The 22136-nt window shown below is 62.9% G+C and overlaps 1 protein-coding gene across 8 annotated transcripts in view; it reads left to right on the top strand.

The window, feature by feature from the left end:
* ARAP1 (ArfGAP with RhoGAP domain, ankyrin repeat and PH domain 1) overlaps positions 1-13648 on the top strand; it is a 33838-nt gene extending 20190 nt beyond the window's left edge. For 4 of the 8 annotated variants that reach the window (XM_069808706.1, XM_069808705.1, XM_069808711.1 and 1 more), the window contains 21 exons: positions 717-851; positions 1138-1273; positions 1794-1896; positions 1986-2181; positions 2521-2566; positions 2807-2970; positions 3233-3445; positions 4002-4107; positions 4380-4527; positions 4816-4899; positions 5072-5140; positions 5292-5409; positions 6513-6626; positions 7138-7280; positions 7846-7878; positions 9204-9286; positions 10607-10657; positions 10992-11055; positions 11279-11434; positions 12653-12691; positions 12940-13648. In XM_069808706.1, coding sequence (XP_069664807.1) covers positions 717-851; positions 1138-1273; positions 1794-1896; positions 1986-2181; positions 2521-2566; positions 2807-2970; positions 3233-3445; positions 4002-4107; positions 4380-4527; positions 4816-4899; positions 5072-5140; positions 5292-5409; positions 6513-6626; positions 7138-7280; positions 7846-7878; positions 9204-9286; positions 10607-10657; positions 10992-11055; positions 11279-11434; positions 12653-12670 — 2180 coding nt within the window. In that variant the 3' untranslated portion in view covers positions 12671-12691; positions 12940-13648. Of the gene's footprint in view, positions 1-716; positions 852-1137; positions 1274-1793; positions 1897-1985; positions 2182-2520; positions 2567-2806; positions 2971-3232; positions 3446-4001; positions 4108-4379; positions 4528-4815; positions 4900-5071; positions 5141-5291; positions 5410-6512; positions 6627-7123; positions 7281-7845; positions 7879-9203; positions 9287-10606; positions 10658-10991; positions 11056-11278; positions 11435-12652; positions 12692-12939 lie in introns of those variants that run through there. The other 4 variants (XM_069808708.1, XM_069808707.1, XR_011329021.1 and 1 more) reach the window with 4 other exon arrangements.
* The last annotated feature ends 8488 nt before the right edge of the window (positions 13649-22136 follow it).

Genomic DNA, 22136 nt, shown 5'->3' with positions numbered 1-22136 from the left:
CGGAGGAAATAGGGGGGTGCCTCTCACTGGCAGGCAAGCTGGGGAAACTGAGGCAGGGGGGACATGCCCATAGTCACACAGGGTGGCTGTGGCAGAGCCCTGGGCTGTTATTTCAGCTGCAGGACTGCGGTTGCTCTGCCCTTCTCCTCCCGCAGAGCAGCGGGGACCTGGGACAGCCCGGGAGAGACCTCGGCGGAGGGGGAGTCCAGTCCCCACCTTCCCAGAACTTCCTCATCCCGTCACAGCTCAGTGCTTGGGGCTAGTCTGCAGGGGGGGATGCGGGATGTGGGATGCAGGATGCAGGATGCCCTCCCGGCGGATAAGCCAGACCCCACTGACCCCGAGGCAGCCCCAGATTTGGGGGCCGGAGCTGCTCCTTGCACTCCAGCTGTGGCATGGTGGGGGCTGGCAGTGCAGCCTGTGGGATGCTTTTGGGCTCCTGCTTCTTGTGCTGAGCGGCGGACACACCCAGCTGTTTTGGGGGGCTGGCAGGGGGCAATGTGGCCGGTGTCACCACTGTCACCCTGTCCAGCTGGCTCCTTCACGTCACATCAGCAAAGCACCCAGGGAATGACATGGACCACTGTTACCCCATCCCTGACCCAGTGGGGTCCTGCTGCATCCTGCTGGGTCCCCACCAGCAGCAGTCTTGGGGGGCTTCTAAAGGGGGGGTGCACCCCCCAGCCCCCCATGACAGGCTGTCACCCCATTTGCAGAGACGCCGCGCCTGGAGGTGGGGGGCAGTGAGGAGAAGCCCTACTCGGTGCCCCTGCCCTCCGTCACCCACAATGGCTTCCTCTACAAGACCCCCTCCATGGCCAAACCCGTCGGTGAGCGGAAAGGCCAGGAAGGTACGTGGGGGCCCATGGGGCAGGGAAATAGGGGTGCAGGGGGGTGGGGGGCTCAGAACCAGCCCCAAAAGGGGTGCTGCTGGGGGGATTGCACCATCCCCTGCTCCCCAGGGCACTGCAAAGGCAGCAGGGAGGTGCAGCATCACCTGGCCACCCTGGTTGGAGTGGGGGGTCACAGTGAGTGGGCACCCAGTGGGTGCTGCAGGGCCACCCAGGCTGGGCTGGTGGGCGATCTCGGGCTGGCCGGAGCGTGCGGGGCTGCCCAGCACCATCCTGTGCCACGCAGAGTTCAGCCGGCGGTGGTGCACGCTGCAGGACGGCGTCCTCAGCTACTACGAGAACGACCGCAATGCCGTGCCCAATGGTGAGATCAGGGTGGAGGAGATCGTGTGCCTGGTGAACAACCCACCGAACGCCCATGGGTAAGGCTGTACCCCTACATGCAGCCCTATAGCACCCCAACATCCCCTCCGCTCCTGCAGGGCTGGGCATGGCCGCTCACAGGTGGTGGCATGGGGGGCTGCTGTCCCCAAGCTCACCGCTGGCCCCTCCAGCACTTGTGGCATGCCTGACCCAGCTGTCTTTGCAAGGAATCTGTGTAAACCCCTTTGTAACCCTTTTGCAACCCTTTGTAATTCCTTTGCAGCCCCTCTGCAAGCCCTTTGCAATCCCTCTGCAGCTCCTTTGTGGACCCTCTGCAATCCCTTTGCGATCCCTTTGCAGCTCCTGTGCTCCCCATCGGAGCGTGCACGGCAGCACAGGGATGCTGGAGGACCCAGAGGTGTGGGAGGGGGGATCCCAAACTGGATCAGCCGGTGGCAGAGCCGGCGGCAGACATGCCACAGGATACTCTCACCCCCGGGATGGGATGCCCCTGGTACCCAACCAGCTCCATCCCAACGCCTGCGGACGGCCAGGCTCCCCTTTCTCTCCCTCCCGCAGGATTGAGAGCACGTTTGAGATCTACATCGAGTCAGAGAGGCTCTACCTCTTTGGGCTGGAGAGCCCCGATTCCGCTCGGGAATGGATCAAGTCCATCGCCAAGGTAGGATGCGGTGGGCTGGGGGTGGCCAGGGGTGCCGGAGGGAGCCGGGTCCCGCGGCACTGATGGGTCCCTCTTCTCCCCCGGCTCAGTCCTTCGTCCATCCCCGCGCCGAGGAGCTGCTGGCTCTCGACTTCGAGCGGATCGGCCGTCTGCACTACAAGGGTGGCCTCAACCTGGAACGAGCCAAGGAGGGCTGGTTCGCCCTGGCTGGCTCCACGCTCCACGTCTGCTTCGAGGACAGCGAGCGGCAGGAGCCTCTCCAGCTGCGCAAGCTGCAGGAGCTCTGTGCGTGCCCCTGCCCCGCTACGGGGCCCCCCCCAGGCTGGGAGGGACCTTGGGGATGGGGGGTATCCCCCAAATTCTGCCCCGAGCAGCTGGGTTGCACCCCAGCTTTTGGTGGGAGGCTGGTGGATGCTGCTCTGATGGAGCGTGGGGTCCCTCCGCTGAGTGGGATGCAGCCACTCTTCCTCCTTTCCATCCTCTTCCTCATCCCTGGAAAGTCACTGCTTGTCCCATTTGGGCTGGAGCTGGACCCGTTGGCACTGCCCCCCATGGTGTGTGGGGCTGGGGGGGCCGGGGACCCCACGTTCCCGCAGGTGATGGGCTCTCTGCCTTCCCTTCCAGCCATCCAGGGAGACAATGAGGTGCTGGTGCTGGTGGAGAGGCGGAGGTAAGAACCGAGGCGGGGGGGGGGCGGGTTAGACCCCTCCAGCAAATTATCACACCCTGCCCGAGCACCCCCCCTCATCCTGGGGTGCCTTGGCTCTCCCCACGGTGACTGGGGACCCCCAAAAGAGAGTCGGGACCATCCCCAGGCCCCCAGGGCCAGCCTTCCCAGGGGTCCTGGCCACGCAGTGGGTTTTGGGGGGGGCAGCTGGCCCCCCCCCACTGAGGCTGGGCTTGCCGGCAGGACGCTGTACATTCAGGGGGAGAGGAAGCTGGATTTCCTGGGCTGGGTCCACGCCATCCAGAAGGCTGCGGGCAGCGCGGGGGACACCTTGTCGGAGCAGCAGCTGACGGAGTTGGATGTCCCGCTGCTGGTGGACCGCTGCATCGACTACATCACCCAGTGCGGTACGTGCCATCGCTTATCGCCGGATGCTGGCGGGGACCAGAGCGCATCATTTGGGTCACCTCATCGGTGTGGTATGGCAGGCTGAGACCCGACACGCTTGCGACACGTGTTTCCCTCCCTGAGCATCCGCGCCAGCTCTGTGGGAGGGCTCCGGCTGGAGCAGGAATTTGGCTCCAGCCCGCAGCTCCTCGGCGGTCGCAGCAACACCTGCGGGGTGGGAAGTGCCGCGGTACCGGCTCATCCCCACCGGCTCTGCCGCAGGGCTGACATCCGAGGGCATCTACCGCAAGAGCGGGCAGAACTCGAAGACCACCAGCCTGCTGGAGATGCTGCGCCGGGACGCCCGCAGCGTCCGCCTGAAGGAGGGCGAGCACCAGGTGGACGACGTCGCCAACACCCTCAAACGCTTCTTCCGCGACCTCGGGGACGGGCTCTTCACCGGGCGATGGGGCCAGGACTGGCTGCGGGCAACGGGTGAGCCCTGGGGGGGCTGCTGGGTGATGGTGGGAGGAGGGGGTCGGGCTCCCCGGATCTGCTTGCAGCCCCATTTGTCCTCTCATCTGGGCTATGTGGTGGGGGGAACACATCTGGGCCCCACATGTTCTGGGGGCTCAAGCAGTGGGTGGGGAGTGGAGTGCATCCTCCCTGACCCCATGCAGCCCCGTGCTCCGGCATGGCTGGGGCTGAGACAGGGCAGAGAGCCAGACCCCTCCGCCCTTCACTTCTGGATCCGGCCCCTAAATACCAGTGTCAGATGCACCCAGCAGCTAAACAGCCATGAGCCACGCTGCTGTGCAGCTGGGATGGTCCAGCTCCATGGAGCTGGGATGTTCCAGCCTCGCAGAGCTGGGATGCTCTGGGCCCCATGGAGCTGGGATGCTCTGGGCCCCATGGAGCTGGGATGCTCCGGCCCCAGAGTGGGGCAGAAGGGTCCCAGGTGGGGTCTAGAGAGGGGATGGTGGGGCTGTGGGTCTTAATCTCAACTTCATGCCCCTCCACGCTCATCTCCTCCCTCGTGCTCCTCTCGCAGCGCTGGAGGACGAGGAGGCAAAGATCAGCGAGTACCGGAGGCTCCTGGGCACCCTCCCCACAGTGAACCGGGCCACGTTGAAGGCGCTCATCAACCACCTCTTTCGGTATGGCGTGGGCGGCAGGTCCGCGGGACGGTGGAGCCCAGGCTCCCCAAGCCCCCGTGGGGCATTGCCCCGTCCGCTGCGGGGTCGTGGGGAGGCTGTGGGGCGGAGGAGAGCCCTCATCCCTTGGCTCACATCCCAAGCAAGGAAGGGAGGGGGATTTGGGGTCAAGCTGTGCCCAAAGCCAAGCATCACATCCTGGTGTGGGGGGCATTCCCCTTGGCAAGGCTGAAGGGGGGGGCCTGGGAGAGGAATCTTAATGGAGTTCCCTGTAGGGTTCAGCGCTTCTCTGGGGAGAACCAGATGAACACGCACAACCTGGCCATCGTTTTCGGGCCCACGCTCTTCCAGACAGACGGGAAGGACTACAAGGCAGGACGCGTGGTGGAAGACCTCATCAGCCATTATGTGAAGATCTTTAACGTAGGTTCACCCCACCTCTGGTGCTGCTCTGGATCAGGCTGACATGTGGACATTCCCAGGGGATGGGGAGGTGGAAAGAGGAGGAAGCTGTCTGCAGACATCTTGCTTTGGAGACAAGGGGAGGGGGGTCCATGTCCCTGCAAACCCTGGAGACACCTGAGCATGGAGGTGCCAGCACCGCTGGGCAGGGAAGAAGATTCCCCTGGGGATCCACGTCTGCTTCTGCAGTGGAACTTAAGGGTGGTCTGGTCAGCCCTGATGGCTCCCTGGGCTCCTCTTCTTTGGCAGGTCAACGACCAAGAGATGAAGAAGCAGCAGGACGAGATCATGGCCATCATGAAGATGCGGGAGGCAGCATCCAGTGGGACACAGGTGGGTCCTGGACATGAGGACCTTCCTGGGGCACCCTCTTTGCATGAGGACCTCAGTGCCTGCTCCAGCATCTCCTGGAGATGCCCCAGGCAGGGAGTGTCTGTGCTGGGTGGGGGGATCTAGCCCACATGTGGGAAGCTGCAGGTTGAAGTGCTTTGCCATTGCCCTCCAGCAAGCCGGGGACTTCATCTGCACTGTCTACCTGGAGGAGAAGAAGACGGAGGCAGAGCAGCACGTCAAGGTGAGCCCTGGGGAGCTCACAGAGGGGACAGGGACCCCCTGTTGCATGCCCAAATGTCTGTGGTGGCATGGGGAGATGCTTTGAGCTAGCACAAGGGTGGCACAGCCCTGGGCACTGGCTGATGGAGACCTGTCCCTTCCCTCCCTCCCAGATCCCAGCCACAATGACAGCTGAGGAGCTCACCTTTGAGATCCTAGACCGGAGGAAAATCGTCATGAAGGAGAAGGACTATTGGAGCTGCTTCGAAGTGAACGAGAGGGAGGAGGCAGGTTGGTGCAGGGGCATGAGGGTGGTGGGGATGGGGATGGGGATGGGGATGGAGATGGAGATGGAGATGGATGGGGATGGGGTCGAGAAGGCTCCCATGGAGACTGCACCATGGAGCAATGCTGATACAGGCTCCAGGCGCTCAGGAGAGGACGGCTGCAGTGCCGCAGCTTTGCTTGCCACATCCAGGTTGCAGGTGGCCGAGCACTGCAGATGGACGCGTGGTTTGGGCTAGGACCCGCAGAGCATCTGTCTGCATTCTTAGGGGTTCAAATGCTTTTGAAGTTTAATGGGGGTGTCTGGGCTCTCCGGCTACCCAAGGGGGCAGCCCTGGGGTGCCTGTAGGCAGCAGCAAGTGAGAGCTTGGTGTGAGCAGGATGAGCCCCTGGTCCTGCCAGCTGGTGCCTCGAGCTCCTGCCACCGACTCTCATGGGCTAAGCGTGCCTGGGGACCGTGCCTGGCAGGGAGACAGGCAGGGTGCTGATCCCAGCATCACTGAAAGCCTCTGCTGAGACATTTTGGTCCTTGCCAACCCCAAGCCATCAAGCTCTCTCCCCTCTGCTCAGGGAAGCACCATGTTCAGCCAAGCAACATCCAGCCCTTAAAAATAAAAAGGATCCTCAGGCTGTGCAGGGGCAATGATTAGCCGATTAGCCTAAAATTGAATATTCACCTATGAACTTCTATGAAATCCTTGACTCGCCCTTTGCTTGCATGGAAATGTGCATGTTTGAAATACCTCTGTGCATACTTTTGCATGCACGTGTGTAGATTACATACTGCCTACAGCAGCCTACGTTTTCAAAACATACATGTGTTGCAATTGCAATATCTGTTGGCAATTGTTCCTTAGCCACCTTCCAGTCCCCGCAGGTCCCCCGCTGCTCACGTACCATGGGCCAAAAGTCACCTCCCCAGGGGACAATTAGTAAGCAGCAGCACCGTGAAATGAATCCAATTAAAAGGCGATGGTGCTGCATGGGAGGTCTGCCCAGAGACAGGCAGGACCTTGGCAGACCCTCGGGACACATGTGTGACCCCCGCCTTGGTGGGTGCCAGCCCCTGGGGATGCTGCCTGACCCCTGCCTGTCTCCCTGCCCGACAGAACGGCCCTTGCACTACTCGGAAAAAGTTCTGCCCATTTTGCACTGCCTGGGAACAGAGAGCTACCTGGTGGTGAAGAAGCAGATGTCCATGGAGAACATGCTCATCTACCTCGGTGAGGAGCTGGGGGGGCCAGGGCCCGGGCAGGGAGAACAGGGATAGGGACGGGGCCAGGGATAGGGACAGGGATGGGGATGGGGTGGGGATGGGGATTAGGACGGGGACAGGGATGGCGACAGGGATGGGGATGGGGACAGCTCCCTGTCCTGCCGGCTGTAACCCTGTGGAGAATCTCCATGGCATCAACCATCCCAAGGCTGCATCCTACCTGGCCGCGCAAGCAGAGCGGGCACCAGCCCCCTTAGTGTGTGGCTGGGAGCCCCCCAGTATGGGGTCGGGGCTGGATGCCATGCACAGTGCACTGGAGGAGATGGTCCTGCCTGCCCTGCCTGGGCTGGGAGCAGGCAGCGGCCGGTGGGCTGCGGTGCTGGGGGCGAAGGGGGGAGTTGCCCTTGCTGTTGCCCTTGCTATTGCCCTGCGGGACCAGGTCTAGCTGCACCCCGCGCCCTTCCTGGGGGGCCTGACCCCCCCTGGGGGGCCGGAGCCGCTCAGGCGTGTGCCCCCAGCCAGCAGAGTGGGCGACTGCAAGCACGGCATGATGAAGTTTCGGGAGGAGAGGAACCTGCTGGGGCTCGGCCTGAGCACCGGCTTCCACGACCGCTACTTCATCCTCAACCACACCTGCCTGCGCCTCTACAAGGAAGTGCGGGTGAGCCCTGCCTGCTGGCTGCCTGCGAGGCGACGCTCCCTTCCCCTGCCTGCCCTTCCCTTCCCTTCCCCTGCCTGCCCTTCCCTTCCCTTCCCTTCCCCTGCCTTCGCTTTCCTTCCCAGCTGTGCCGTCTTGTGACCCGGTGCCGGGAGTCCCTGAGGATGTGGGACCCATGTGGGCTGGAATCGCCCACCCATTGCAGGCAGCGATGGGGCTGGAATCCCACGGGCGTTGCAGGCAGCAATAGGGCTGATCCCAGAAGTGCTGTTGCTCTCCCGGACCCAGAGCTTTCCTGGAGCAGGTCCGGAGCTGGCTCTGAGTCAATGCAAGGGCTCAGGAGGGGAATGCTGGCGTGCCAGCACAGCTGGGATGCCATCTGCTCCCCACTCTTCTGTCCCTGGTTCCCCTGCCCTGGCTCCCTGGTGTGACACCCACTGCACATCGCTGCCTCCATCCCCCGTCCCCTGCCCGTAGGCAGCATAGGGTCTGCAGGGAGGTTGTCCCCTCTCCTCCCACTGCGGCTCGTCCTCTGCATCTGCTTTAACCCCCGTCATCTGTTGAACAGAGCCTGAAGCAGCGGACCCCCCTCTTGGAGAACGTGAGTAGAGGAGCCTGGGGGGCTCAGCCGAGGCGCGCAGGGGCTCCCGCGCCCTCTGCCCTTACAAGGCTGCCCGGGGTCAATCCCAAATCCAATCCCGCAGCACGCGTGTGCCGATCACCGCGCGCTCGTGGATGCGGCAGCCCGAGGCAATGGGATGCTGCCTGTGCTGGAGCTGCCCCCGTGCTGCTACCCCTCCCCGTTAGCCCCCGGCATTGGGGGTGCATCAGCTTGCACCCCTGTAATCCGGGCTCCTCCGATTTGGGGGTACCGCTGCCCTTTGCTCCAGGCAACTGGAGATGGGGATGGGGAAGGGGAAGGGGCCGATGCTGTACAGAGGGGACGGGCTGAGCTGGCTCCCCCATCCCATGGGCATTGGATTGGGCTCTTGTAAGTCATGCCGCTTGCACGCGAACGCAGGTGGGCAGCTGTACAGGGTGGGGGGGTCCCCGTCATGTCGGCCGCTGCCAGGGCATGGCTTGTGTGGCATGGCGAGGTGCAGCCAGCATCGGGGAGGTCCCAGGCAAGAGGGGAGGGAGCTGCGGGGCTTTGGCCCTTCAAAACGTCTGCCAGCAAAGGGTGATGTCTGCACCGGCTGGCTGCCATGGCACAGACGACGGGGAAGGAGCTTGCTGGCACCGGTGGTGCCCTGGCTTTGCCGGGACATCCCGTTTTCCCCCCATCCCTCCCCTTGGGAGGCTGTTTGGTGAGGAAGGGTGCAGCTCACAGCCAGCACCCCAAAAGGGATGCTCCGATGCAGGGGGGAGCCCAGCACAGCCTAAGTGGGACAAGGGAGTCAGGGCACCCATCTTCACCCACCGCAGAGAGGTGCCCACCCACCATGGCGTGCCGGTGGTGGGACATTTGGGGATGTGGTCGGGGCAGAGAGCTGCCAGCAGAGCGGGGCTGCGGCTACTGCTGCCGTGGCTGTGATGCTGAGGAGGGACATGATGTGGGCGTCCCCACAGGGGACATCTAGTGCCAGGCTCTCGAGACCCCATCACAGCGTGCCAGTGCTGGTCCCAGCTCCGAAGGCAACTGGCACCATCTCTGAGGGACCCCGCCGCAGGGAGAGCCCTCCTGTGTCCCCTCCTTTCTACCCGTGGCCTCTGCCGTGGGCGATGGGCACCCGCTCTGCCCTCATCAAGCCCAGACCTGGGCTGAGCCCCTTCCCCTTCCCCGTCACCGCATCCCTACAGCTTCTCCTCCCTGCCTGCTGGGGGGACAAACCCCATCCCGGCACGGTGTGGGCTAGAGTGGGGGGGGACGGGTGGCGAAGGGTCCGGCAGCCCCCAACCCGGTGCTGGGTCGCTCTTCTCCCCCAGAGCCACAAGCCGGAGAAGGAGTGGCCCGTCAGGAACCTGAAGGTCTACCTGGGCATGAAGAAGAAACTTCGGCCCCCAACGTGGTGAGCAGCAACGTGGTGCCCTGCTGGGCTGGGGACAGGGATGAGGATGGGGACAGGGATGAGCGTGGGGATGGATGGGGATGGGGATCAGGATAGGGACAGGGATGGGGACAGGGACAGTTTTGGCTGCTGGGACACATCTCCTGCTGGCCGTGCCTTTTGCCACCAGATGTCAGAGCAGCCTCGGAGGACGCTTCTGCAGCCTGCGTGAGTGCATGTGAGTGTGTGCATATGGGTGCGTGCATGTCAGCGAGCTGCGTACATGTGTGTGTGCACGCATGTCAGTGTGCATGTGTGTGCATATGAGTGCATGGGCATGTGTGTGTGTGTATGCACGTCAGCAAGTTGTGTGTGTGCATGCATGGCGGCATCTGTGTGCATCTGAGTACACACACGCATGTGTGCGGGTCTATGGGTGTGTGCATGTGAGTGTGTGCATGCACATGCATACATGTGAGCATGTGCATGCGTGTGCACATGAGTGCAAGCGCATGTCTGTGTGTGCATGTGAGCACATGTGACGAGCCACGCAGGCTTGCTGGGAGGCTTCCAATCCCCATGCTCCAGGGCCACTCTGCACTGTGGGGGCAGGAAACCTGTGTGTACATACATGTGTACATGTGTGTATGCATGTGAGCGTGCAAGGCCGTGACCCTGACCCCCAGGGGTTTGGGTGTGTGCCACAGTGCCAGGCAGCATTGCTGCAGGTCTTGGGGTGGGCTAGCAGCAGCTGGGGCTTTGGGTCAGGGCTGGGGCCAGGGGGGGCTCCCCCCAGCACTGCGCAATGGCTGGTGCCCTGGCCAGGCATTGCAGGGACATTTGGGCATAGCTGAGGCCAGGCGGGAGCTGAAAGGTGACAGAGCATGACCACGAAAGACATATCATCAGCAAAAGGACTGGCTCAGATAGCTGCACCTGTGCCTGTCCTGCTGGACTGCAAACTGGTGCAAACTGGGAAGGACTCAGGGCCATTGCCCGCTGCTTTACTGGCCCTGAATCGCTGCGCAGCATTGCGTCGAGCTGATAAATCCGATGGGAACCTGTCCTGGGCACCCAGCAGTGGAGGGCTGCGGGGGCTTGCAGGGCTGGAGGCAGCTTGCGAGGATGCAGGTGGCTCGCAGAGGTACAGGTGGCTTGCAAGGAGGAGGGTGGCATGCAGGGACGTGGGTGGTTGTAGGGATGCAGGTGGTTGTAGGATTGGGGGTGTTTGCAGGGATGGCAGGTTTGCAGGGACGGGGGCTTTGCTGGGGTACTTTGGTACCTGGAGTGGTGGAGCCGAGGGTGGCGTTCGCCTTCATGGTTTCACTTCTCCCCTTCCAGCTGGGGCTTTACGGTCTTCTACGAGAACGAGAAGCACGAGAAGCAACAATGGTAAGGGAAGGGGTGGACACAGTAACACTAAACTAATCCCCCAGGACTGATGGACACGCTGCCGGGGCAGCTGCTCTCCGGAGCCGGCATACCTTCACCGCAGAGGGTGTAGATGGGGATTTCTGTGGGCAGAGCCTGTCTGGGCGCCCGTGGACCTGCTCAGGGTACCACCGGTGTCCGTGGCTGTCACCCTTGTCCCCTTTGGTCCCCTGAGATCTGCAAGACCCCATGCAAAGCAGCGGCTGGGGCGCCGGCTCCATCCCCAACAGAACCCGGAGCAGCCGTGTGTCCCTCCCCGCCGTCCCCGCTGGCCGCTGACGCCGTGTCCCCGCAGGTACCTGTGCTGTGACACCCAGGCCGATCTCCGGGAGTGGTTTGCCACCTTCCTCCACGTGCAGGTAGGGATCGGGCAGGCTGCCCGCAGGCAGGCAGTGGGCACAGGACTGCACGCCGTCCTCCAAGAGCTGGGCTCGGAGGGATGCTTGGCTAGCAGAAACCCTTCGGGGTATCCAAGCATCCCTAAATACCGGCAACCCAGGGCGGAGGAGAGATCCCCGGGTGGCTGAGGACCAAAAAGTCAGTCTCCAGCCCTCCTTCACCCCCTGTCCCCTCTGTCCCCAGAACGGCGGGGCCCTGTGGCCCTCGGAGACCTCCAAGGTGCGGGCGTCGCGGTCGCAGCAGGACTCCAGGTTGGGTAACATCTCCCTCATCCCACTGCGGGGCAATGAGAGTGAGATGAGGAACAGTGTGGCTGCTTTTGCTACTGACCCGCTAACCGTGAGTGAGACGGGGGTGCTGGGGGGGGGTTGTCCCTCTGCGTGGGGGCTGCATCTCCCCTGCATCACACACTGGGGGGTCCTGGTCCTCAGACTTGGGGAGGGGAGAGTGGTGTCCCTGCTCCCATTCCTTATGTACCAGTATCAGCCTCTGGTCACCCCAGAGAGAGTTTGGGGGGGAGTGACTGATCCTTGGGGTGCTCTGTCCGGCATCGGGGCCTGTGGGTGGTCTCCTGGGTGCAGGGGTGTCCCAAACCGTGTGATGCAAGAAGAGGGGATGCTGCCAGGCTCCTGATTTTTCCTATAACAGGGGTGGGTTTCTCTGAAATGCCACCCCGATCACAAAATCAGTCCCCCCCTCCTGTTGTCCTTCTGTCTGTCTGTGCAACAGCCGTCCTCCCCGGGGGCTGTCGCACACTGGGCATCCCCCCGCCACCCCGGTGCTGGCCGTGGGTGTCGGAGCCTCGCTCAGCCACAGGGCCCACCGGTGCGGCCGGCCGGTGGTGGGACAGAGCTGCTCCGGTCCCACCGCGCCCGAGCCGATCCCTTGGGCCCTTGTTGCTGTTATAAACCTGAGGATGCTGCTGTGCCGGGGACGGGGACGGGGGGGGAAGATCCTACCACCAGCATTGGTTGTGCGTTGCCCAACGGGTGTCCAAGGGTGCCCCAAGGGCTGGGAGCAGCACCGTCACCGCTCCGGTGGCCCCTGCCTTGTGCCTGTCCCCTGGGATCAGGTCTGCCGGGGAGCCCTGCCCCAGGACCCCCACCCAGGCTCAGGTTTATAACGAGGAGGGGGATCAGCAGCGGGGAAGCTCCTCCGGGGCTTTGCGGTGGGCTGTGCTTTGCGGTGTGCGTGTGCCAGCATGCGAGGCACGGACGTCCCTGCCCGCTCCTCCGGTCCGAGCTCAGACCCCCGCCCCTGGCAGGGGGGTCTCTGCACCCCAAGGCCATGGAGCAGCGGCTGGCGTGGTCCAGGGCAAGGGACCAGCACCCCGGGGCTCCCAGGGGACAGTGCTGTGGGCGTCCTCCCCACCGCGGTCCCAGCGTGGGATGGGGTGGCTGGCACCGCAGCTGGGAGGATGTGCTGGGAATCACGGTTCCCCTTCCTCTGGGTTTTCTCCCCCATCCCCTGTTGCCTCCCCCCCCCGGGCACGGTGCTGCCGGTGATGCCCAGACACGGAGGAGGCTGAGGATTAACGTGTCTGCTCTCTGTCCCCAGCTCCTGCGAAACGTCTGAGCTGGAAGCCTGACACGCTGGGTGAGCATCCCTCCCTGCCTGCAGCCCCTGCCCCAGCCCCGGCACGCAGGCAGGGGAGGCAGCGGGAGGTGGGAGCCGATGGCTTTGGCTGTCGCATTGCCACCCTGGCTTGGGGACCCGGGCACATGCATGCACGCACGCACGGTTGTGCCCCCCCACCCACGCATATCCCCCTGCAAGGTGGGAGGGGGACAGATATGGCAGCCCCCTCCCCTTCACCGACCCTTTGCTCTCCGCTTGTGCTGCAGGTTCGTCCGCAAGTGGGGCAGCCCTCGGGGAGCTGTGCCAGCCCTGCACCTCGGCACCTGCCGGGGTTCCCGCTGGCTCCGGAGCCTCCGCCAAGGCCCTCTCGCCTCCCCCCGTGGTGACCCATGGGCAGCCAGGAGGGGAAACGGCAGCGAGGCCACCCACCCGCCGGCGGAACAGGTCTTGGGAGCCACAGCCAGGCAGCCCACGGGGACCGGGCAGTGCCAGCCCATCCGACCCCGCACCCCACGCCCCGGCTGCTTTCGGCTGCCGCTTCTGCTCCGAGCTCCAGGCAGAGAGGCAGAGCCCGGCCGGCCACCCCGGCACAGCCGCAGGACGAAGGCTGCGGCCGGAGGCTCTTGCTTTCCTCCTCCTCCCTCTATTTTTTAAGTCTCTCATCTTTAAAATGACAAGGCAGGCGGGAGCAGCCCTTCCCATGGGATGCACGCCCGGCTCTGGGTACCAGCATCATGGTGCTCCCATCACTCCTGGGGGGGGGGGGGGGTGCCCCATCCCCGGGGTCCCCTCCATGCTGGGCAGGGCGTCAAGACCCTCTGCAGCCCCCCAAATTGGGGAGGGGGTGTATCTGGCCTCTGTCCCCCCCAGCTCCAGCCTCTACTTGAGCGGGGGGGACAGGATGGGGGGCAGCAGGAGCTGCCCCCACTTCCCGCTGCCACCTCTCGATGATATTAAAGGTCTCGGGGAAATGGTGTGGAGGTGTCCGTGTCTCTGCCGGCCACACGGGGTGGGGGACAGCGGGAGCTGGTGAGCCCATGGGTGATGCCACAGAGCAGGCAGCGAGCTGCCAAGCCGCTTTTGGGGACAGAGTGGTGGCACCCCAGTCTCGACGGTTCTCTGCCGTGCCCAGCCCCGGGATCACCGAGCCCTGCCCGTGCCGCTGGGATGCTGTGCCAGTGCTGAGGTGTTGGCACACTGGGATGGAAGGTGGCTGCTGGGGGGGGTGAGCGTTTGGAGTTCCCCTGCCTGCACCCACCTTCCCGTGGCATCGCATCTGCCGCTCGCAGGACGGCTCTGCTTCCCTGGGTGCCAGCAAGGACCGGAGCGGCCCTGGGGACATGCCCAGGAGTGGTGGCATGTTCCTTCACAGGGAGATGGGGAGCAGCGGAGGGGGTGTGGGGGGGCAGGAGGGCCGGGCTGGACTGCTACTGTGGGTCACTGTGGCTGGGTGGGGGGGTCAGTGAGATGGGCACTGCCCTGGGGACTGCTGGGAGCACCCGCCAGGGGCTGCGTGGGGCTGGTGCAGGGTGCTGGGTACAGCCCAGGGTGCAGCCTGTGTGCCAGGTCCTGCTCGGCAATGCATCCCACAGCCCTGTGCTTGCTGTGGCCATGGCCACCCCATGCTACACCCAGGGCCAAATCCGCCCTAAACCCATGGCCAAGCCCAGCCTAAACCCACAGCCAAACCCATGTTAAACCTACAGCCACTTGGTGCTGCTCCATAACAGCCGCTGTCATGGGGAGGATGAATGTGCATGCAGGAAGGTGCGTGTGCAAGCATGTGTGTGCATGTGCATGCACAAGGACACGTCTGCAGGTGTGTTTCAGGGAGTGGTGTCCTGCAGCATGAGGCACCATGGGCATTTGAATGCCAGAGGTAAGGAGCTGCCTATTTACGCTCTGCGCAGGCAGAGCAGGCTCCTCGGAGCACGGCACCCCCAGGAATTCCTCCCCGACACCCGTGTCAGCCCCACAGCACGTGGCTGATGCCACGCATGACCACTGCCTGCTGCTGTCCACAACCTTGGCCCTTGCCACGAAAACTATTGGAGCTCCACCTCGCAGCTGTCCTTGCTGGGAGCGTCCTTGGAGCTCAGCCTGGGTGGCAGGAGGTGGCTGTCCCTCTGCCTGGTCCACGTCCCCAGGGGTGCAGGGATGCACAGATGCAGGGATGCAGGGGGCTGGGAGCATCGCTTGCCCGCTGAGCTGCCTGCAGTGGCCCTGGGTGGGGGTGTCCCACGGTCCCCTCCATGCGATGAGCCCCCCCGGGGGGGCCGGGCGGTGAGTCATGCGTGGGAGAAGGCTGTCAATCACCTGCAGGCGCTGGCGGGGCTGCAGGTTTGCGGCAGTGGTGCTGGCGGCGTCACCCGCGGCGCTGCAAGGGGTGGTGGAGCGGCCGAGATGGGAGATGGAGGGCAGGCACCCGCATCCCCACCGCCCCACGACACCACCCCCCCGCACGCCTCGGCTTTGCCTGCGTGTGGCTCGGGCCCCTGGTCGCCGTGCCTGGGTGAGGACCCGGGTGTTGGGGAGGGGGGAAGAACCTTTGCCACCCCCGGCCCTGTGACCCCTCTCCCTTTCTGCTGTGCCGGGTGGTCCCATGGGGCTGCTGGTGCGCCAGGCTCTGCAGGCAGAGCGCCCTGCAGGGGAGCGGGTGCCTGACATCAAAGCCCAGTGATGCGCCATGAAATGCCATTAGTGCTCAGCTTTGTCCAGACACTCATCCATCCATCCATCCCCCATTCATCCATTCATCCATCCATTCATCTATCCATCTCACCACCCCTCTACCCCTCCACCCACCCATCAGCAGCCTACCTGTCCCTCCAGTCGTGCCCTTGTCCATCTGTCCTTCTTCTCATCTTTTCATCACCAGGACAGCCAGCCACTCTCACGCTGCCCTGTTCTAGGAGCCAAGCAAGATCTTCTTGGCCCCCAAACCAGCTGAGCTCCCGCTAATGGCTGTTGTGTATGTAATGTGTGCTCAGTGTACACAACGTGCGCTCAGTGCATGCAACACGTGCTCAGTGTCTGCAGCGTGCCCACTGTCTGTAACATGCGCTCAGTGCCTGCGTTTTTGCACATGCCCTCGATGTCTGCAGCGGGCGCTCAGTGTTGCATGTGCGCTCAGCCCACACACATGCTCGTCCGCAACGTGCTTGGTGTCTGCATGTGCTTGTGCACTCCCAGTTTGCACACACACACACGCACACACGTTGTCTGCGCACGCGTGGGGCGTTTGCACGTGCATTTAGTGTCTGACCAGGCGCTCGGTGTCCGCGCGTACGCCGGGTTTCTGCGGCGTGCCCTCGGTGTCGGCGCTGCCCTCGAGGGCTGCACACGGTGGGAGACGCAGCAGCGCAGCCCCCAGAAAGGGGAGCGGACCCCAGCGTAGCTCCTCGGGGCTGGCCTTGTCCCCCCGAGGGCAGCTCATGCTCTGGGGCTGCGCTGCAGCCTGGCTCATGTTGCACAGAGAAGATGCTCTGAGCCGCAGCCATGGCTTGGCCTGGGGCTGATGCCCCAACATCAATACCTATGGTTTCTATAGTGTCCTGGATCCCACGAGCATGAGATTTGGGGTTCCCTTCATCTCCATCCTTGGGGAAAGAATGGGCAGGGAGCTCCCGATGGACCACCTGAGGGGAGCAGGCAGGAGCTGCTGGGATGCAGCAGGGATGCTGGGGACCCCCTGCCCTAACGTCCCCGAGCCCAGGGAAGGCATGAAGGGGCCAGGGCGCTTTGGGGCAGCAGCTCCACAGCTGCACCGAGCTGGTGTGTGCTCAGCCTTGGCCCTGTCATGGGAGGAAGCCCAGCCAAGAGCCTGTCTCTCAAGAGCGGGATGGATGGAGCCTACCTACACCTCCCCTCTATATATAGAGCTGCGGAGGCGAGCGCCATGTGATACCTTGTACAGACAAGTGATTAATTGTGGAGTCATTTACAAACAACTTAATAAATTCCTGACATCGGCAGTGTTTTAGCACGTGAGGGTGATTTCTAGCCCCTCCGCAGCTGCCGGCTGGAACCCGGTGCCTCCTCCCGGGGTGCGGGAGCCCTCGGCACGTGGCTGAACCGGTAGCATCCCTGCTCTTGCCTGTGGTCTGGCGGTGGCAAGAGCGTCAGTGATTTTGTGTGTCAAACACACGGATTAGGTAATTGCCAGGCAAGAGACACTGCCGAGGTGGCACAGAGCACACACCAGGAACTTGCATGCCACCAAGGACGATGCTCGAGGGCTTGAAGCCAGCCCCCGGCTTTCCTCTGCCCTCAGCTGGTGGAGGGCAAGTCCCCGAGGGCTCATCCCTTTGCAGAGGGGGAAACTGAGGCACAGGGCACCCCTCAGCCCCGTAGTGTGCAGAGTATATAAAATACACTGCTATGGGTCTATTTTAACCCAGTGTTTGCTTTTCTGAGCAATGCTCCCCTGCTCCCCAGGGCCGTGCCGTGGCCCCGGCCCCTCCTGAAACAGCCCCAACCAGCTCCCACGGGTCCCGGGTGGGCGAGCGGTGGGGATATGAGGGCTGCACCCGAGAGCATGGCAGGCGTGTGCTGCCTGCCCTGGGAAATGCTTGCCCAGGATGCTGCCATTCCTGGGGTGCCTGCCCCATCCTCATCTTGGGTACCCTAAGGGGGAGCCGGGCAATGCCAGCAGCCCGGTGCAATGCCGCAGACATCCCATGGCACACGTATGAGTTGTCCCCATGGGCCCCCCTGTACCAGGCCAGCTGTGTCCCCCACGTGTATCCCGCACCACGTCCTGCCGAGCGGCTGCTTTTCCCCCCACCGTGGTAATGAACTCAGCAGATTTATCAGCTCCCAGATTTAATAGAGGCGCAGCCACACTCCAGCAGACTTTAAAACAGTCATTATTTCATCAGCTGCCCCATTAAACTGTCACCAGCTTTTTTCAGGCTCTCTCACATTTTTTTTCCCCTTTCTTTCCCTCCCGCCTTTTCCCCATCCCTGTTTTTTTTAATCAGAGCATGGAGCTACCTCCCTGCTCAGGATGCTACTGAAGGGTGACCAGGGATGGAGGATCACCACCTCCCTCTGCTCTCAGTTTACCCATCCATAAAATGGGCTCTAGCTGGGGAAGGATTTGGGGAAACATGCTGAAAATGTAACCGACAGCCCTGCTCCCCGAGCCGGCCCCCACCCCTCCAGCAATTCTGCTTGTTTCAGCCCAGCCAGAGCATGAGAAGGGGCTCTCAATGGTGGAGAATGGGGATAAGAGCCCCTTGGAGGGTTTTAAGAGCATAAAGTGATGGGGAAGGGGAAGGGCCCCACAGCTTGAAGCCTTTTATCCATCCCCATGCTCCCCCCCACTCCCCACGCTCCCCTCCTCCCTCCCCAGCAGCCGCCCACTCGCCACTCCTGGCTTAATAGGAAAAATAAAGGAAATTTCAATAACTAAATAAATGTCGAGCAGGCGCAGGGAAGAAGGGCGTGCAGTGGTGGGTTGTGCCTGGGGAAATGCCGCCCGCAGGCAGAGTGCTGGGGTCCCGTGGGATGGGGGGATCCACCTCTCCCGACTCCCGTGGGGCACCAGCAGTGCCGTGGGGGCTCGGAGCCAAGTGCCGGTGATGGGTGTCAGGGACTCAGCACCTTGGAGGGATAGAGAAAGAGGGGTTTGGGAGGGCGGCTGCTCTTGGCTTGGCATGACCAAAGCTGGCCAAGAAGTCATGGCCAACGCCAGCTGGTGGTGAGTGGCAGAGGCGGGAGGCAAACTAGGATTTTCTTGGGTCAGAGGGACCCCCCACCAGCACCACAGGGTGGTCAAGGACCCGTCCCGATGCCAGTGCTCTTTTTGGGAGCATGGGGGGACAGGAGGGACATGCCGCTCCCCAGGGACTGCAGGGCTTTGGTGATGCTGGGGGCAGCCGGTGACACAGCCCCGTGCCCCCCTCCAGCAGTGGGCATGGTGGGAGCAGAGCGGGCAGCCCCCGGCACAGGCAGCTGCCAGACCTCTGCCCAGCCCGCAGGCAGCGTTGCCAGATGCAAACGGTGCCGCTACATCCAGAAGACCCAGGGAAGGATGCTCCGGCCGTTCCCTCTGCGGCCGAGCAGCCGGGTTTCTAGGCCAGGCTTGCCAGGGCGGCTGGGGGGGGCACCAGCACTGCTGCTATGCTGGGCACAGCAGCCTGATTTCAGCAAAGCCCCGGGGCCCTGGCTCCTCGCCCCACTGGCAGCAGCAGCACGGGGCTGTTTTTCACCCGCCTTTGTCACGCTTGCTGTGAGGAGGAGCTGGGCTTGTCTTTCTCCATTAAGGCGACGTCAATTGGAATTTATTTAAAAATAACAGAGCTTTCAATCTCTCTGTTAGCATCGCCTCCCACCCCGGCCACCCTGCGGTGATGCTCCTGGGTTGTCAGCCGGGAGAGATCCCTGCTCCAACCCTGTCTGGGGCTGGACACAGGGCAGGGACCAGTGCCGAGCCAGCAGGATGGGATCCCCAGAGACATGTGTGCAATGTGGGACATACAGATATATCTAATTACTGACTCAGCATGGCCCTGGGCTGCTGGGTTGATCCTGCAGCCAAACCCGGTTTGCATCCTTAGAGGAGCAGGCACAGATTTGCTTCTCCACCCATGGAGAATAAAGCCCAGGTGGCAGCTGGCTGGGGCCAGAGCTCCTGCAGCCAGGGGTGGCTGTCACCTCCTGCGGTGGATGTGGGTCACCGGGACTCGAAAATCCCCATTTACCCTTGTACCATACCCTGGGAGACTCCCGAGAGGACCTGGAGCTGCAGAGGAGCGCGCGCTGGGCTGCGGCAGCCCTAACACACACACGTGTGCGTGCATGAGTACCCTGGGCAGCACACGCTGCTGCGGGGATGCTTGCACCGGCACGGCATGCACGGATCTGCACACACGCACACAATCCCATGCACAAGTGGAATGCATGAGCAGAACGTGTGCCCATGCATCCCAATATGTGCACACACACTCAGATGCACACAAATTTATTTATTCCAGTGTGCATGGCTAAATAAATGCCCAGGTAAGAAGCAGCTCTGTGCACACACGGCCATGCATGGCCCAGCACCCACTGAACAAACTCACCCCACTTCCATATTTGCTGCCACCAGGATAAACCTGCTTTGTTTCATTTAACACGAAGTGTTGCGAGTCATCGTCATACGGCAGTGTTCAGACGTTGAATGCAGCATAAAAGAAAAAATAATTAAAAAAAGGAAAACCTAAAAAACCGGTGGGACTTGCTCACACACACATATATAAAAAAGCTCTTTGAGGAGAATCACTTTAAATTGGCTATTTATCGGCACAGCATCCCGCCGGGAGGTTTCCATGGCTACCTGCGAGCCCTGGCAGCCCGCTGCTGGGGCGGCAGCGTGCCAGCCCCATGTGCCGTGGCGCGTGTCCCCGCGGTCCCACCGGTGACAAACCTTCGTGGTGCACCGGCACCTGTTGCTGCGGTGCTTGGCAAACTCCATCGGCCTCAGCCCCGGCGTGGGGTGCCGACCCCGATGCCCAGACCACGAGAGTTGGTACCTGCCTGGGGAGATGCCGCTGGGCATCATCCCAAGGGATCAGAGCCTGGCAATGGGAGGCAGTGGGGAGGCTCCGTGGGAAGGGGGTGCCCTGGAAGACCCCCCCCGCCGTGCACTGGCACGGCTGCAGCGGGATGCGATGCGCAGCCCTGGGGGTAGGGGATGTCCAGGGGATGGGGTTATCCTCACCAACATCCATGTCCCTCTGGGGAGGGATGGTTACCCCATCGCTTCCCGGCCATGGGGGAGAGCCCGGTGTGCCGGTCCCCACATCGCCGTTTGCTGGGTGACGTGAAACCCCACAGCTGTGACCCCCGGCTCGGTGCATCTGGGTGCAGAGCTGGAGGTGGGGAGGACACGTTGCACATCCACGTCCCTGCTCCGAACCTTGTGGTCATTGCAGCCTGGGGCTCCAGGTGACCCTGATTGTTTCCACAGGGATTTCACTGCTGGGAAGGAATGGCTGAGAGCTTGTTTGCAGCCGGTGGAGCAGAGCTGAGCCACCACCCGGGGAGGGATGGTCCAGGGATGCTGCAGGGCTACAGATCCCTTCTGCAACCCTTCTGCAGCGCAGGTGGTCACCGAGTCCCCCTGGAAACCTCAGCCCTGCTCTTCCCCACCCCAAGAAGCCCTGAAGCACAGCAGGGCCCAGGCTGTCACCCAGAGGACATGCTTTCACCGCCCTTGGGGGGGCTGAGCTCTGTCCTCCCTGCTCGTGGGCCGTGGTTCGAGGAGGATGGATTGGAAAGGAGACCCTTGGAAAGAGGCTGTTGGAGCTTCGTGCCGTCCCTCAGGGATGCTCCTGGTGGCTTCGGGGGGATGATGGGCGGGAGTGAGCAGGTTCCCCAGTTCAGCGCTCGCTTGGGCTCACTCCAGGGCAGGGGACACTGCTGGGGGGGAGCAGGAGGCAGAGGGGACATTTCCCAGACCTCACTGAAGCAAAGGGCTGACTCCAGCTACGGATGTCCCAAACCCCAAGCAGTGAGTTTTATCCCTTCCACAGCCCCTGAGAACCATCCCAAGGGCAGTCCCTGTCCCGTGGGACCCCCATCCCCGCTCCCAGGACAGGGTGTCCCTGGTGCAGAGGGTGGCTCGGCTGGGGCAGGGGACAGTGGACAAACCCACGCCCAAGCGCGTGGGTGCCACCGACCCCACGCTCCCCTGGGGCTTGTTCAACAACAAGACGATTATCTGCACAGCTCCGTGTAGCGCGTCGCCTAATCATCGCGCAACAAAAGCCCCCGCTGCCGCCTGGCATTGATTTTGTGCAATCTATTACTGCCTTCTGCATGTTTAATCCCTCTCTGCTCCCTTTTGTAGGAGCCAACCCGCGCGTGAAGAAGGCGGGCAGTAATGCTGCTAATTTCCACGGCCCTGCGTCTGGCTGGACAAGGGGATTATTTTGTTTGATTTCTTTTTTGCCTTCCTGATTTTTCTTCAGCAGCTGCCCATTGTGCTTTTTACCCCTTGTTTTTTGCTGGCGTGTGGATGGGGCTGTGGGGAGGGAGAAGCTCACGGTGCCATCCTGCAACCTGGGTGCACCCATAGGCCGTGCCAAGGGGACACTGAGGGTGCAGGGACACCTCCTCTCAGCTGCCCCAGCACTGTTGGGGTGCAGACCACCAGAACACCCCTTCCCAGGAGCCCGGAGCTCCGTCCTGCTCCTACTGTGTCCCCTGGGCTGCCCGGTCCCTGCCCCGTCCTCTGCCCCCAGCCCTTCCCAGCCACAACTGCAACCCACCCTGGGGGCGAAGGGGTGCTGGGTGGAGAGGATAAGCCCCCCCCGACCCCATCACCCCCAAACCAGGGGAGGGACCCCTGCCTCTGGGTGATGGGCAGAGGGGCAGTGGGGATTCGGGACTTCTGGGGTCAGCTCGCACCCCGGTGCCACCCCGGGACTGGGTGCCTCCATGCTCCCCTCCACGGGCAGCGATGTGAGAGCTGGGA

The sequence above is a fragment of the Haliaeetus albicilla genome, chromosome 20 (assembly GCF_947461875.1).
Source record: "Haliaeetus albicilla chromosome 20, bHalAlb1.1, whole genome shotgun sequence".
NCBI classification, from domain to species: domain Eukaryota; kingdom Metazoa; phylum Chordata; class Aves; order Accipitriformes; family Accipitridae; genus Haliaeetus; species Haliaeetus albicilla.
Note: the sequence above shows the minus strand (reverse complement) of the source record. Positions and strands in the feature narration are given on the sequence as shown.